Consider the following 16,767-nt stretch of genomic DNA (forward strand, 5'->3'; position numbering starts at 1 on the left):
CTATTCATGTTCACATGAGCATTTTTACATATTCATCTTTTTAACCTTCAACTTTTTATACCTCTCTCGAAAGCGAATATTTAATTCAAGAAGTGCTGGGAAATTATCAAATATTTGAAATTTTGCAAATGCTCTTTAATTTCCCTTAAGAAACAAAGAACTTCGAAAATTACAGAGAAAATATGTTTTTTTTTTCATTAAAATAACATCAATGTTTCACGAGTGTACACTGTACATTCGCATTTGAAGGTGTGGTCAAAATTATACGTAATATGTCATCCTAAATACATAATTCTTATTAACGCTCACATGCATATAAACTTGAAAACTTATGGCAACTCTACCAGAAAAAGATTTATTTATCCTACATATAAAAATGTGTCATTGATGAAACAAACTCTACCGTTACAGGAACTTCGTGAAGCATTTGAAGAGGAATCCAAAGACAAAAAGTTACCTCGTCTTCTATTAACAGTTGCTGTTTCGGCTGGTTCCGAAACTATTCGTTCAGGTTACGACGTACCTGCAGTGGCTGCGTAAGTATCTTAAAAAAACATATTACTTTTCATAAACATTTAAAAAAAAGTGCTCTCTTTCTCCCCTCAAAAGACCATATTGAGATTTTCGTTCATATTTAGTTGTTAAAAAAAAAATTTTAATTTTCATAAAACTACTGTTTTCAGCTGTTTATGTTTTAGTCTTTAGCACTGGGACAACAATTTACTAATCATACATGCGATAACAAATCTTATTTATTAATTTAGTAGATAAAGTCACTTTTTTACTAGTAAGTCCTTTGTAAATCTTTTATTCGTGTAGAAATAGCTTTACATAGAAAACGGCGACTGTTAGATAAAAGATAATTTTATGCAAAAAGCAATAATTATACTTATTCAGTGTTCAATAAATGGGAAAATAAACTCAAACTTTTTGAAGAACGTTATAGTGAATTGATTTACATACAAATTTTAAATTTTGAAACAAATCAGTTACAGAATCCAATATATTGATAGAAAGTGAAAAGATATCTGTTAACTCGATATAAATTCGGAGAAAAGGATATCAGAGAAATTGAGCGCTATTACATTGCTTTCTACATGTTCATGCAAGAATGTTTTTCACAGATACTATTTCGGTTCCCTAAGCAGCTTGAACAGAACATACGTTAACGTGTCCCGGGCGTAAACATGTGGGATACGGCTCAAATATACTGAATTCCAGAGATTTAACATATCTACTCGGTAGAAGTCTATTAAGGAAATATTTTTATTAGAGAGGTTCTGCACTTTCACGTACCAGTCCCGTACATGGAGAAAAAAAGTTTCATAAAATTACCTTACTATATACTAATAACATTTCTGATGAAAAAAATACTGTTGGTTAAAAAAAAAAATACTGTATAGATTATCCTGTTTAACCATTCATTTGTAATTATTCCAATCATATGGTAACGATTTGTCGGAATTTCTGGTTTTAAAAAATTTAGTTCTTATTATTGAACATTTGGTAAAAAGTACAAAACTGAAAAGTAAATCTAACCGAATAAATGGTTTTTATGTCATGCTCTAAGGGGTTTTACTCACTTTACCAAATTTCATCACACATTGAAATACCATATTGTTAATTTTACCAAAATCGCACCAACGTGCTTCGGCCAAAATTATAGAGTCTTTGTGTTTCCATAGGGTCAAAAAGACAATAACTTTTACCAGGGGTCTGTTTAGAAGAAATTTGGGTCCGTTAATGGACCCTTCACAAAATATCTTTTCATAAAAACGGACCCTTCACAAAATATTTTAACTTAAAAACGGACCCTTCACAAAATGATTTTTCTTTTAATCGAACCCTTCACAAATTTGTTTGTCTTCATTATTGTTTTGTTAATCGACTAAACCCTTTCCAGGGCAGAAAACAAGAAAGATGGATGTAAACGAATTAAGTTTTGTCTTNGCCCCCAAATTCACCTGACCTTAATCCAATAGAGCATTTGTGGTCCTACTTGGAAAACCAAATTCGTGCTGCCACGCTACCCCCTCGCAATGTGAGGGAATTGCAGGACCAGTTGGTGAGCTCTTGGTACCAGATACTTCAGCCTATCTATCAGCACCTTGTGAAATCAATGCCACGGCGTGTGCTAGCAGTTTTAAGGGCGAAAGGTGGTCCTACATGTTATTAGCAGGGTGGTCATAATGTAATGGCTCTTCGGTGTATATATAAATCGCACTACTCACTACACAGCTTTTTAAAAAAATATCACTCTGCACTATAAACTACGAATAAAAGTAGCAACCACTGTAAATTCGCTACTTGGGGCTCGTTAATTCCGACCGCTAGTCATGTCAAACTTATTGGAACTCTACCAGAAAAAGATTAACGCTATTTATTTATCCCACATATGATAATGTGTCATTGATGAAACAAACTCTACCGTTACAGGAACTTCGTGAAGCATTTGAAGAGGAATCCAAAGACAAAAAGTTACCTCGTCTTCTACTAACAGTTGCTGTTTCGGCTGGTTCCGAAACTATTCGTTCAGGTTACGACGTACCTGCAGTGGCTGCGTAAGTATCTTAAAAAACATATTACTTTTCATAAACATTTAAAAAAAGTGCTCTCTTTCTCCCCTCAAAATACCATATTGAGATTTTTGTCCATATTTAGCTGTTAAAATAAACTTTTTTAATTTTCATAAAAGTACTGTTTTCAGCTGTTTATGTTTTTGTCTTCAGAACTAGGACTACAATTTACTAATCATATATGCAATAACAAATCTTATTTATTAATTTAATAGACAAGGTCACTTTTTCACCAGAAAGTCCTTTGTAAATCTTTAATCGTATTGAAATAGCGTCACACAGAAAACGGCGACTGTTAAATAAAAGATAATTTTATGCAAAAAAAACAATAATTATACTTATTCGGTGTTCAATAATTGGAAAAATAAATTAAAGGCTTTTGAAAAGCGTTATAGTACATTGATTTACACACAAGTTTTAAAATTTTGAAACAAATCAGTTGCAGAATCCAATATATTGATCGAACGTGAAAAGATATCTGTTAACTCGATATAAGTAAGGAGAAAAGGATATCAGAGAAATTGAGCGCCATTACATTGCTTTCTGCATGTTCATGCAAGAATGTTTTTCTCAGACACTATTTCGGTTCCCTAAGCAGCTTGAACAGAACATACGTTAACGTGACCCGGGCGTTAACATGTGAGATACGGCCAAATATACTGAATTCGAGAGATTTAACATATCTACTAGGTAGAAGTCCATGAAGGAAATATTTCTATTCGAGAGATGCAGCACTTTCTCGTACCAGTCCCGTACATGGAGAAAAAAAGTTTCGTAAAATTACCGTACTGTATAGTAATAACATTTCTGATGAAAAAAATACTGTTGGTTAAAAAAAATACAGTATAGATTTTATCCTTTTTAACCATTAATTTGTAATTATTCCTATCATATGGTAACGATTTATCGGAATTTCTAGTTTTAAAAAATATAGTTCTTATTATTGAACATTTAGTGAAAAATACAAAACTGAAAAGTAAATCTAACAGAATAAAAGGTTTTTTCTGTCATGCTCTAAGGTGCTTTACCCACTTTACCAAATTTTATCACACATTAAATACCATATTGTTAATTTTAGCAAAATCACACCAACGTGCTTTGGACAAAAATTATGTGTTTCCATAGGGTCAGAAACACAATAACTTTTACTATTTTCCAGTAGTTTTGAGCATACTGTTTTTCTCAGCGCGCAATCATTTAAATATATTTTGCCTTACTTTTGAATAGAACCGAGATTATCCTGTTGTACCGCACCTGCGCTTTGTTCAGATAATTCAGTACATAAGCATGCGGGACATAACTATGCGTATATAAACATGCGGGATGATACGTAAAATTGCTATAATCTCTCTAATATAAAAATTATATCAAATTATATTGTTTGATATATTGTAGGAAAGGTAAGTGGTGCAATTGTTTTTTATACAACTGGTAGCATCTGTATAAACAGTTCCAGACACACTCCATGTCCTCAAAAATTATTATATATATTTTTTAGTTCCTAATTGATATTATCTCTGACAAAAAGAGAGACAAAATAATTATATATATATTTATATATATATTATAGAGAATAATTTTTATCTTAAGATAATTGTCTTTCTTCAGAAATATCGCATTAAACTATACCAAAAGATGCGTCCTGAGGAGCACTTTTGGTTTTTCCCATTAATAGTTTTCTATTTCATATTATTTTATTTTTATATTATTTTATTATTTGTGTTTATTTAATATTCAAAAATGTAGGAATTAACATTTTATAATTTTCCCTTTAATATATACAAAACATGTTTTCCGTGATTGTGAAAATATTCTTTTATACTTTTACGTTTTCTGATGTCATCTTAAATGTTCTTACAAAATTTCAGATATTGTGATTTCATCAATATTATGTCATACGATTTTCATGGAAAATGGGAAAGCCAAACCGGTCATAACAGCCCTCTGTACGCTTTGTCAACAGAATCGCAATGGAGAAAACAACTATGCATGGTAATTACACCTAATTATTCTAAAAATGATGCAAAAATGAGTCTAAAAATGGTATCACAGGAACATTTTCCAGTACGATCCTCACTTTTTCGATGATTATATCAAATTAATTTTTTTTTCTCTTACAGGAATTCGGTGTGAAGTTGTGGGAAAAAATGGGTGCACCTAAAGAGAAGATAATTGTTGGTTTGGCAACCTATGGAAGAAGCTTCTCTCTTCAAAGTCCAGATAAAAATGGAATGAACGTTCCTACTAGTGGGGGTGGAAAGGCTGGTACATTTTCTCGAGAGGAAGGATTTTTAGCTTATTACGAAGTAAGTATAAATTGTTCAAATCGCTTTTAGTCGTCATCTATTATTGCTTTTTTTTCCCTACCTTTTTTTTCCTTTTTTGTTATTTGACTTAACATTTTGTTTTTGATAAAATGAAAAACTAATTGGTGGTTATTGGAAAATACATTTTTTAACACCCTCCAAAATTAACTTAATTTAAAATTCCATTGAAATTGATGAAAATGTGATCGAGATTTAATCCTCTACAGCCAGATTCCACTTTCCCAGGTTTGTCTATTTATTTTGTAATCGATAACGATTGAAAGATGACGTCACCTCTCGAGTATCGATAAGACTAATCCGTGATGTGTGCTGCCTCTGCTGCCACGGAATTCTTAAATTTCCCCATGGAAGCAGGCCTAGTACAGCTAAATTCATAATTGCATTTACTTTCCAAGTATCTAAACAGCAAGTGACGTAGTGAGGGTATCTCGAACCTGATTGGTTGTTGAAACGTGGCTTTTGTTTACGTTATCAACGGTTTTTTCCATTCTATTTCAATTAAACCAAGCCTGTCGAGTATCAAGACACATTCTATATTCCTTCACAAAGATTTAAATTCTTTCACTGTATATTTCTTACTTAACACAAAAACAGGCATGAAGCCATGTGGAGCATAAGCAAACTAATTATACATCGAAGTTGCCAGGAACACAAAATAAAAATATATCCAGGTTACAATACATAAGCAAATAATAAATATAAATGAAGTAGAAGAAGTAGACGTGAAAGAATTATATTTCAACTAATTCGATGTGCGATACGGCGCAATATTTCATTAACTTCACGTTAATTAACATTTTAACTTATGTAGAGAAACTAGATCAACTTTAACAAACCATTTTGCTTATAAACAATCATCTAGCGCTGACGTCATAGATCACAAGTGTGGGTATCTGTATTCTTCTTCTTGAAGTGCCGATTTTTTTTCACACATTAAAAAAAATATTTAAGGAAAAAATAATAAACATAAAACCACCAATATTAAATTAAAGTTTACTCCATTTTTCGAAATGTTGGATTTCTCCCAAGAATTAACACAATGAGAATAGATATTTAAAAGACTCGTTCGCAAATGTTAATGAAATTAAACTAAAAATATACCAAATCACCAGTAATAATTTACTAGTTTTAACTTGTTATCGTAGCTCATAAACTTACAATTCGTCATTAGAACCTTTACTTAATTTTAAAAACAAACACATTGAACTACTTTAAAGCAAAGTTACATAAAATTAATTAGATGCGCTGTGTTAATAAATGTACTATTTGAACAATTAATTATGTTATTTTTATGACCGGATAATTATTTTACAGGTATGTGACTTCATTAAAAAAGGAGCAAAGTATGTGTGGGATGATGAACAAAAGGTTCCTTATGCATATTATGGTGACCAATGGGTTGGTTTCGATGATGAGAAAAGTATTAGAATAAAAGTATGTAGAATATTTTTTTTTATCTATTTCTCATTTAAGAAACCGAACAAATAGTATACATTAACCTAGCTTGTTACATTCTTTTATAAATGTCATTCACTTAACTATTCACGCAAATAACTACTATACGTAATACGAATATACTTTTATTTCATTTAATTTTTTATACATGAATTTTGAGGAAATATGGCTCGTGGAGCAAATTATTAGATTTATATTGCTAATAAATTTTTGCTTTATGTATTGCTTTATTGTTAGAAGTTTAATGTTATAGTTAGAAGAATATTTTTATTTTAAAAGTGAAAGAAAATTAAATGTTCTGCAATTTCTAAAATTTACAAATAAATTTTATTATATTCATGGAAGAGGAGTTATGTATGTGATATGAAACTTTCGAAATTGAAAAAAAAAACGTGAAACAATTAGTACTATCATAAACATTTATGTGTAGATGTGGGTATTTTTAAATTTGATTTCCCTTGTCACATATCCAGGTATTAAATATTTAGGAACGTTAATATTTTTCGTATTAAAGTATTATTGTTTGGAGAAGAGTGTAGGATATTAAAAACAGTTATTGGAATATATTTGTAGATTATATTAGAACTTATTAGATTATATTAAAAAGAATAAAAAAGAATTTATTAGAAAATATGTGTAGATTATAAAAGAATTTATTAGATTATATTAGAATATTTTAACTACAAAAAAAAGTTCAAAATGGTTTAGAAGACATCAAATCCAAAATAAAATTTCATTATGAGTGCGTTTCTAAATTGGATTTCTTAAAAGGCCTCCAACGCTTGAATTAATCATCCAGTTGTGGTATGCTCTAGTTTGAATTAGTAGATATTAAAAACTCACAAGTTTAAATTAGTGGTGCGCAATCACCAACAGCTTCGTTTTAAAAAGGCATTTTTTACGAACTAAGTCTGATCAGTCTAATCATAAATATTAAATTCTAGCTTAACTGGATAAAAGATAATGGTTATGGAGGTGCCATGGTATGGACACTTGATATGGATGATTTCTTAGGAAATTGCTTAAATGGACAAAAATATCCATTAATTGGAGCAATGGGAGAAGAATTGTTGGGACATCCTAAGCGACCTATTACTGACCTGGAGGCGTTGTCCATTAAAGTGAGAAAATCGTTACCTCCTACACCAGCACCCGTTTTGTCTGAAGTCAATGTAAGAAAAGATAAAGATCTTGATCTCGATGGACCTGTTGAAATAAAAGCTGATCCAGGTAGATACATCATGTGTTTAATATTATTTTCATTGCAAATTCGATCTATAACTCGTTACTTGAATCATAACAATATATTTTAAAGACGGGTATTTTGTCAGGAAATCGCAATAGACTATTTGTCATAAAAAACAGCAAATATCGATAGCAATTTTTTCTATTTGTTAGTGAAAAAAGGCAANGTTTCACGTAAATAAAAATATATTTTATTTCAAGTAAATATTTCCGAGATAAAAATACTCATTAATACCAAAGACAAACGATAACAGCGTAAAATTTTCCACTGCAGAATTTTTCGCAGTTTGAAAAATGAAACTATCGACAATTATGATTGCGATTTTCAATCTCAAGCCCCCGTACCCGGCATGACTTTGACTCAGCATGAGCCGTGGTGGTTCAGGGGATAGAGCGTTCACCTTCCAATGGGGCGAACTGGGTTCGAATCCCAACGATAGCTGGTCGATACGAATACCGCTCCCGGCCACACAGTTCTGACGTAAAAATGTCCTCAATGGTAAACTGATGATGGGTTAGAGTCCTTTTACCGCTAGGCTAACCCTGAGAGGTTTTCGTGGTTTTCCTCTCCATGTAACACAAATGAGGTTTAATCCCATCAAAAAGTCCTCCACGAAGGCAAATTTCTCTCAATACTTGATCCGGGAGTTCCCTCGTCTTCTGAATTGGGTTCAAAATTGCAAGACTACGCAGTTGAACATTAGTAGTCGTAAACCCAAAATTGCGTCGGCTGTTCAACGACGGTTATAAAATAAAATTGATTCGGTATGTGGCCGGTTGATGCAAATTCTGCTCCCAGCTCACACCAGAGTGCTGACGTAAAATATCCTCAGTGGTAGACGGATCATGGGTTAGAATCCCATTGCCGTTAACTGTGGAAGATTTTCATGGTTTTCCTCTCCATGTAACGCAAATGAGGGTTAGTTCCATCAAAAAGTCATCTGCGAAGGTTAGTTAGTCTCCCAATGTCCAGGAGTTTCTTTGTCTTCTGGCTTAAATTCAAAATTACAAGGATACGTAATTGAACATTAATAGTCGTAAACTCAGAATTGGATCCAGCTGTTCGACTTCAGTAGTGAAATAAAATAAAATTGCATCGGTATAAAATTTTTCAATAGAAACTCAAACTTTTGTCACTGTGCAGGAAAATAATAAATGACTCGCTCTACAAAATTAAGCTTTTAAAAGTCAGGTCCATAATTTTCCAGAGAAACACAGTTTAGAAACCTACAGAAACGGTGCTTCCAGCAACGAAAATGTTTGTGATTGTATCCAACGAATGATTGTTTCCCAATTGTTTTCCAGATGCAACAAATGCCAGAGTGGCCTGCTACTACACTAGCTGGTCACTGAAACGGCCTGGACAGGGCAAATTCCAGCCAGAACACATTGACCCATTCCTGTGCACTCATGTCATCTTTGCATTTTCCACAATCAAAAATGATACTTTGTCGCCCATTGACGGAGCAGACACTCCTAATCCTCCAGCTAAAAAATCACTTTATGACAGAATTTTGGGACTGAAGGAGAAAAATCCTAAACTTAAAGTGCTGTTGTCTGTTGGAGGTTGGATATCTGGCACAGCACCTTTCAAACAGATAACGAAATCTGGTTACAGGTAAGAAATGCTTAACCACTGTATGTATATGTTACCGTTAAAGTGTATAATTCAGTTATTTCATAGAATAACTAGGTATTTCTTACTATATATAAAAATCAAATGGCGTCACAGTTCTCCATTGTTCTCAATACATTTTTATAGGAAAATCACATGGTAGGATCCAGTTTTCCCACATTAATTTTCATATTGGTTTGGCTGTCATCAGCATAAAATTGTTATAAGTCATAAAGTTATCGTTTTCCTATAAATATTTTTATTTCCCTCATTTTAAAAGACACGAACGAACACTATCTCCTGGAGTGCTTCTTTTATCAAAATGCTCGTAAAGAGCTCTATCAATCCTTATCCCTGCAGAGCCCAGCTTTCACTGATCTGGTTAACTCAGGGCTAAAGAGAATAGAAGGGCTAGTTCACTCCCCTCTTAGAGCTGAAGCTACGATTTCCCTCCTCATGACGTCACTGTGTCCACAGATCTCGGAGANGAAAATGTTTACGATTGTATCCAACGAATGATTGTTTTTCGAATTGTTTTCCAGATGCAACAAATGCCAGAGTGGCCTGCTACTACACTAGCTGGTCACTGAAACGGCCTGGACAGGGAAAATTCCAGCCAGAACACATTGACCCATTCCTATGCACTCATGTCATCTTTGCATTTTCCACAATCAAAAATGATACTTTGTCGCCCATTGACGGAGCAGACACTCCTAATCCTCCAGCTAAAAAATCACTTTATGACAGGATTTTGGGACTGAAGGAGAAAAACCCTAAACTTAAAGTGCTGTTGTCTGTTGGAGGTTGGATATCTGGAACAGCACCTTTCAAGCAGATAACGAAATCTGGTTACAGGTAAGAAATGCTTAACATTGTATGTATGTTACCGTTAAAGTGTATAATTCAGTTATTTCATTGAATAACTAGGTATTTCTTACTATATATAAAAATCTAATGGTGTAATGCCAACATGAGCGGGAATCCCCTGCATGGTGCATTGAAGAAACACTGCACCATACAGTGGATTCCCGTGTATGTTGGAATTACTGAAAACGAGATAGCTGATGCCTTGGCAGAATAGGCAAGACAATTAAACACCAGCAAAGTTACTCACGTCACTCTCAGCGATATCAATTCAGTAACTAAGGCAAAATTCAATGACAGGAAAATCCAAATCAACCACCAAATACCTGAAATCAGTACCAATAGAACTTTCACCAGCACACTAACAAAACTCCGGACAGGACACTTTAGGGGGATGAAGATTCATGGTGACGGAACAAGGACTTACTGTTTCTGCAAAAATTGCCCAGACATAGAACTAACCGCCCATACATCTTTTCAACTGTCCCACTATACTGGCGCAATCGCAGCAAAAAAGTGACAATCCGTGGGCGGACTTATATAGAAAATTGCCTTCAAATTGCAGATGTTGTATATAGGACCTTTGAACACGTTTAAAATTATTTTCTGTCCATGACACGACACCAACCAACCATCTAATGGTGTCGCAGTTTTCCATTGTTGTCAATACATTTTTATTGACTGGAAAATCACATGGTATGATCCAGTTTTTCCACATTAATTTTTATTTGGTTCGATTGTCATCAGCATAAAATTGTTATAAGTCATAAAGTTATTGTTTTCCTATAAATATTATTATTTCCCTAATTTAAAGGTAAAATTACCTGTACTGTTTTCCTTACTTTTTTAATCTTGTTTGATTTCCAAATGAAGAGTTTAAGAAGTTTTTATTATTATTAGAATAATGTAGTTCGACGTTACATTTTAAGATAAAGTTATTTAAATCGATGTCTGATCTTATTTAGCCATTTTATAATAATTATTTTTGGTGCTAATTACATTACTATTATGAATTACTGTTAAAGAGATTCGTTAAATGATTTAGAACAATATCCGTCCTAAACAAAGTAGTATAATTTTTAAAAAAATGCATCAGTTTCATCGTTTGCGCTCCAGGGTCTTCTTAAAAAGCTTTATGTTTCACGTAAATAAAAATATATGTATATAATTATTTTGATTGATATTCCAAACATGCGCACCTGACCAAGTTATTGCGTGACTCCCTTCAAAGTCAAAACCTTTCATTATCCAATTAATTAGAAGAGATTTATAGTAATATCGCTGTAGGCTTTCTTACACAATTCGTACCTTTGGCTCATTTATAAATGACTTTTTCAACAAATACATAAATCTCCTTTAGAATATTGCGACACATATTTTGCTTTAACTTAATTTATTAATTTAATTATCCAAAGCGGATGAAATTTTGAACACTGGATTAACTATTTTGCTTGACTATTTTAATTTGCTTCGAAGCTATGTTTTTCCTGGAACTGGAGCTTTACATTTTCCCATGCTTCCAGTGCTGTTTTAGTTTTTCAATAGTCATTGAAACTTTTTTTTTCTGACTCTTAAATTTTTCTGACTTACAATAAAAAGATTTAATATTTCCGGAAACGAGTTTTTTGTTGCACTTTTTACTTGTCTAATTTGGGTATGGGGATTTCAAACCTGAAACTGCAGTTTTCTTTAATGTCATTTTTAGACCATTTTTTTCTCGACATGTACAAGCTTAAAAACGCTATATATTTCAGGGTATCGTATGAATGTTACGACAAACTTCTAAGGGCAGTAGAACATATCATCAGACTTAAAATTGTATATGTAGCCTTGCCCAGAAATGTTGGCGTATGCGGCTAGGGGTGCTTCTCGACCATTGACCTGTTTTATGAGTGGGTCATAGTAGATAAGCGAACGAATAAGCAGTTCAGAATAGAAAAAGCACCCCTAGCGTTGCATGATAATACTCCGGGGATATGTTTCTGTGCAGTTTTAATTCTGATGATATGCACTCACTCCCCTAGAAGATGGTCACAACATTTATGGGATAACTTGTTATACATAACGTTTTTAAACTTGTACATTTCGACAAAAATTAGACTAAAAGTGTCATTTTAAAAAAAGAAACTGTAGCTTAGAGAAAAAACGGATTTCAAATTTAAAATCTGAGACGTGAAAATTTCCATGATCCGTTAGAATAATCTCTTGTAACATAAAAGAAAAAATTGTTCTAAAGTGTAATTTGTGTCTGATGCATTTCATCGTATCCTACAATCAAGTAATAAAGATTCCTGCCGCATTGTTGCCTCCAAGTTGTTATAGAAAAATTATTCTCGGCATTAAATTGCATTTAGTATAATTCAAGACAGGTCATGAAATTTCCCCTCTTTAGGCACTAGCCAAACTGAAATTTTTCTCACCCTTTTTTTCACAAAAACAAGATCAATTTTCAAAATTTTAACAAGCGTAGTATGATGAACTTTTTGACGACCAAAGAAAAGAAAATGAACTATGATGTAAGAAAATGAAATTTATTTATTACAGAAAATAATAATAATAATTTGCTTTTAAAATAAGGTTGCCGTAAGACTTCAATGATTCAAACATCATCAACATATCATTAAAATAAGAAAATATCAGAAATGTTCCTATACTATTAACACTTCATGTTTTGTATACCACCGTTTTTCGACACTAAAATACTACTTTTTAAGGTTAGTTTATGGTTCATTGAAAATCTGAGTAAATCATTCGGTTTTCGATTGCAGATTTGCCGAAGTTGCTTCCTGATATTTTCCCCTTATTTTGCACTTAAATTCTGACTCTAGGGGGAAAATGGATGATAGTTTGATTTGAAATACAATATTTTACAAGACAAATCTTTAGCCTAAATATTCGGTCAGCCCTAGACATTCGATAGCCAATGGGGAGGAAAAATTTCGCGACTCAATTCAGATCAAGTAATGAATGAGAATTTAATTAGCTATAAGTGTTTTCTTAAGAGTGAACTAATAAATCAACAGTGAATTAAACAACCGTAAATGAATCAGTAAATCAACAGTGAATATCTTATTTTTTATGGACTTTTATTTTTAGATTATATTTTATTTTTATATGTACCTATTTTTAGATTATATCTTATTTTTATATGTACCTATTTTTATATAATATCTCATTATTTTTTTAATGTATCCTTTTATAATAAAAATTTCGTATTAAAATCTGAAACTCAGAAGCGCGCATAAATTTATAGTAAAATTGACGGTGATAGAGCTATAGTTTTATCATTTGGATGTGAAGATTGAGCTAGCTTATTATTCGGAATCGAAGTTGGAGCATCACGGATTTTTCGGCTCCGAGTCCCCGTTTCTATCATTAATTAAAATAAATGTTTCATGATTATTTAAACTTAAAGTAGCTTTGAAGAAAGAAAGAATTAATTTGAGCATTTTATTATAATTATGTTTTGTACTGGATTTTGTAACAGTTAAGACAGGGAATGTACAACAAAGGACAGTTTTTTTTTCATTAGAAGTTAAAAAAATAAATTAATGCTCACCGGAACATGCATTGAGTGATGTAAATTAAACTTAATTAGTGACCAAAATAAAATTCATTTATGGATAGTTTGGTATTTACAAGGTATATTTGGAGGTTATCTAACTGTACTTGAGGAATCAGCCTAATATCCTGGTTAAATCGGAGCAGGATACCATTCGAAAATTGCCTGCTTTGACCCATGGTGGTACAGTATGTTTACAGTTGATTCCTTCACATGTAGGGGTTTAAGGAAACGAAATTGCTGATTTGCTTGCTGATGAAGGTTAGCGAACTCCCCACCACCGAACTGCGAACTTCTGAGGTTCGCTCCCTGATCTTGGCTAATATAAACACCACTTGGAGGACCCTAAACGAACATACCTGGTATGCCGCTGAGTCCCCTGGGCTGTCATTGCAATGCTCTTGTCCAAGACTTGCTGAGACTACTCTATCTAGACTTAAGACTGGTCATATTAAGAGTCTAATTTTTAACGGAAACAAGAAGACTTACGCTGCTTGCCGTTGTTCTGCCATCACTTCTCCCTCTCATATCTTAGATTGTATTGGTACCTCTGTGTGGCAGCTGCTGAATGAGGGGGGTGTAGTTTTGATTTAATTGTGTGACATGGTCTCCTTGACTTGGTCTAGTTTGTCCAAACCAAGGAGGGTAAGCAATAACAACAGAATCTAACTTGATTATTTAACACGAATCTCATGGAGTGTGGCTCTCATGGACTCATCTAAGTCAAGGCATGAATTATTCTAATGCTTTTTTTCTTCCTCTTTCTAGACAATCCCTTTTCGTTTTCAACGCTATTGAATATTTGCGACAGAAAGGCTTTGACGGACTGGATATAGCTTGGGAATTCCCCAGAGGAGCTGAAGATAAAGAAAAATTCTCTAATCTAATTAAGGTGAGTTTCTGTTACATTTAATTTAACTCCTTTTCCTGCAAATCCTTGAATTTAAGTTGTCCCAGCTATCAGACAAATTTCCCTATTCTGATGGTTATATTTCACAAGTGGCCTAGTTCCCATCATGTTGGCCAACAGATGAGAAGAGTAATGATAAGTGAAAATTATATCATTTAAACTTCATTTAGTGAATAACCCGATAATCCGATTATTTAATATTAGAAATTACATATACACGAGTAACAGACAAATTTTTCAGAAACTAATAAGAAAAATTGGAAGGTTAGACAAAAAAAAATCGTGTCAATAGGAAAAGAATTCACTTTAATTTAAGCAACTAAACCGATTTTATGGTATCGATTAAAATAATTTATTTGATTTAAATAATTTTTAGTTTTAATGTTAGACAACTATAATGTTAAACAAAAACCAATAAAATTATTTTTTTATGGAAACCATGCAAACTGTACTTAATTATTTTTTAACTGAATTATTTTTTTATGTACCATGCAAACTGTAACTTAAAGCAAAAAAAAAGTTAGAAAAAATTCGTAAAAAAGGCATTTAAAATTACAATAACTTTCAAACCAATTGGAATTTCAATAAATAAATACATAAAAATTTCGAGTTAAGATTATCAATCCTTTCAGCGCAGGAAATCTCACTTCTAGTCGTTGTATTTCTGTAGCCTTCAGCACGTCTCCATGGTAGCTTTTGCACGTCTCAATGATAGTTAAGTTAATAATTCCCGAATTAACTATCGTATATGAAATTAGGATGGTGTGTAGAAAAATGTTCAGAAAATAAGGCCGAATCAAAAATTTAAAGTCTCTAAGTCTTATAATTTTTCCACAAAAAAAATATGTAAAACGTTAGGTTGAATATTCAAAATGTCATTGGTAGTGCTTGTGATTTTGTAACATAACAGAGATGTTTTGACTTAAACAAACATTACTCATAATAATTAATTCTCTCTTACTGCAGGATCTATATGAAGCTTTTGTTGGAGAAGCGAAAGCAGCTGAGAAACCTCGATTACTGCTTACTGCAGCAGTACCAGCAAGTTTTGAAGCCGTAGCAGCAGGTTATGATGTCCAAGAAATAAATAAGTAAAGTTATCATATTTATTTGATTGGATCAAAACACTTTTTGTTTGAACGAAGAAATTTTTTTATTTTTTATTTTAAGCAGCTAAAATTCTCAGAATGATTGTTCTACTAAAACGTATCCTCATACCAATTTTAATTAACTTTAAACGCTATGATCTGGTCCAAGTTTAAAATATATATATATATATATATATATATATATATAATATCAGAACTTCAACGAGAGGTGGAAATAAGCAGGTTTCAGGCACCAGGCTATAAGTAAATATTATTTTTTTAGACATAGTCATGAAGAGCTAGCATCCAAGTGACACAAAATCGTAGTGCTCCTCAATTTAAAAGTTAGGGAAAATCTCGCAAAATAAATAATAGATCAGTAAAGATGCTTCGTTTTCAGAAAAAAGGGAAATCGTAATAATTATAATTGGTCTATAAAATAGGTCGAGGGAAAAAGTATTCAGGGGTCCGTTTAGAAGAAATTTGGGTCCGTTAACGGACCCTTCACAAAATATCTTTTCATAAAAACGGACCCTTCACAAAATATTTTAACTTAAAAACGGACCCTTCACAAAATGATTTTTCTTTTAATCGGACCCTTCACAAATTTGTTTATCTTCATTATTATTTTGTTAATCGAATAAACCCTTTCCAGGGCAGAAAACAAGAAAGATGGATGTAAACGAATTAAGTTTTGTCTTCGGCAGACCATTCTTCCCGAAATGAATATTCGGCGTTCAGCAGTATTGTTTAAATACCAAATATTTGTATGTTGCATCGCTAATTTAGTAGCTGCATTTGCTGTTTATTTTTTAAAATTAATTTTTTTAAATTATAATTTTGCAGTGTTGAGCATAATTCTCGTATGTCTTTACAATTTAAAAACTCCTTGAAAAAATATTTTTGCAATAACGGACCCAATTTGCACAAATTCATAAAAGCGGACCCTGGTTGAAAGAATGTGAGTAATTTTTTCACAATTTCACGAAAACCGGACCCTTCACAAAATGTCTGGACAGACCCCTGGTATTTCTCACGGCTCAAAAAAAAAAGAAGGGGGAAATAAAAAATTTTATTTAATGCATAACTTGAAGCCAAAAATAGATTGAAAGATAGGATGGAAAT

The 16,767-nt window shown here is 32.4% G+C and overlaps 1 protein-coding gene across 2 annotated transcripts in view; it reads left to right on the forward strand.

Annotated features, from left to right (window-relative positions):
- The window catches only part of LOC107450689 (chitinase 7), an 80,063-nt gene that overhangs the window by 58,058 nt on the left and 5,238 nt on the right, over window positions 1–16,767 (forward strand). Inside the window, exons 5-12 of one of the 2 annotated variants that reach the window (XM_071180017.1) lie at window positions 2,437–2,561; window positions 4,445–4,568; window positions 4,697–4,882; window positions 6,218–6,337; window positions 7,303–7,588; window positions 9,761–10,073; window positions 14,413–14,536; window positions 15,521–15,645. In XM_071180017.1, coding sequence (XP_071036118.1) covers window positions 2,437–2,561; window positions 4,445–4,568; window positions 4,697–4,882; window positions 6,218–6,337; window positions 7,303–7,588; window positions 9,761–10,073; window positions 14,413–14,536; window positions 15,521–15,645 — 1,403 coding nt within the window. Of the gene's footprint in view, window positions 1–2,436; window positions 2,562–4,444; window positions 4,569–4,696; window positions 4,883–6,217; window positions 6,338–7,302; window positions 7,589–8,908; window positions 9,222–9,760; window positions 10,074–14,412; window positions 14,537–15,520; window positions 15,646–16,767 lie in introns of both variants that reach the window. The other variant, XM_071180018.1, reaches the window with a different exon arrangement.

The sequence above is a fragment of the Parasteatoda tepidariorum genome, chromosome 4, assembly GCF_043381705.1.
Source record: "Parasteatoda tepidariorum isolate YZ-2023 chromosome 4, CAS_Ptep_4.0, whole genome shotgun sequence".
NCBI classification, from domain to species: domain Eukaryota; kingdom Metazoa; phylum Arthropoda; class Arachnida; order Araneae; family Theridiidae; genus Parasteatoda; species Parasteatoda tepidariorum.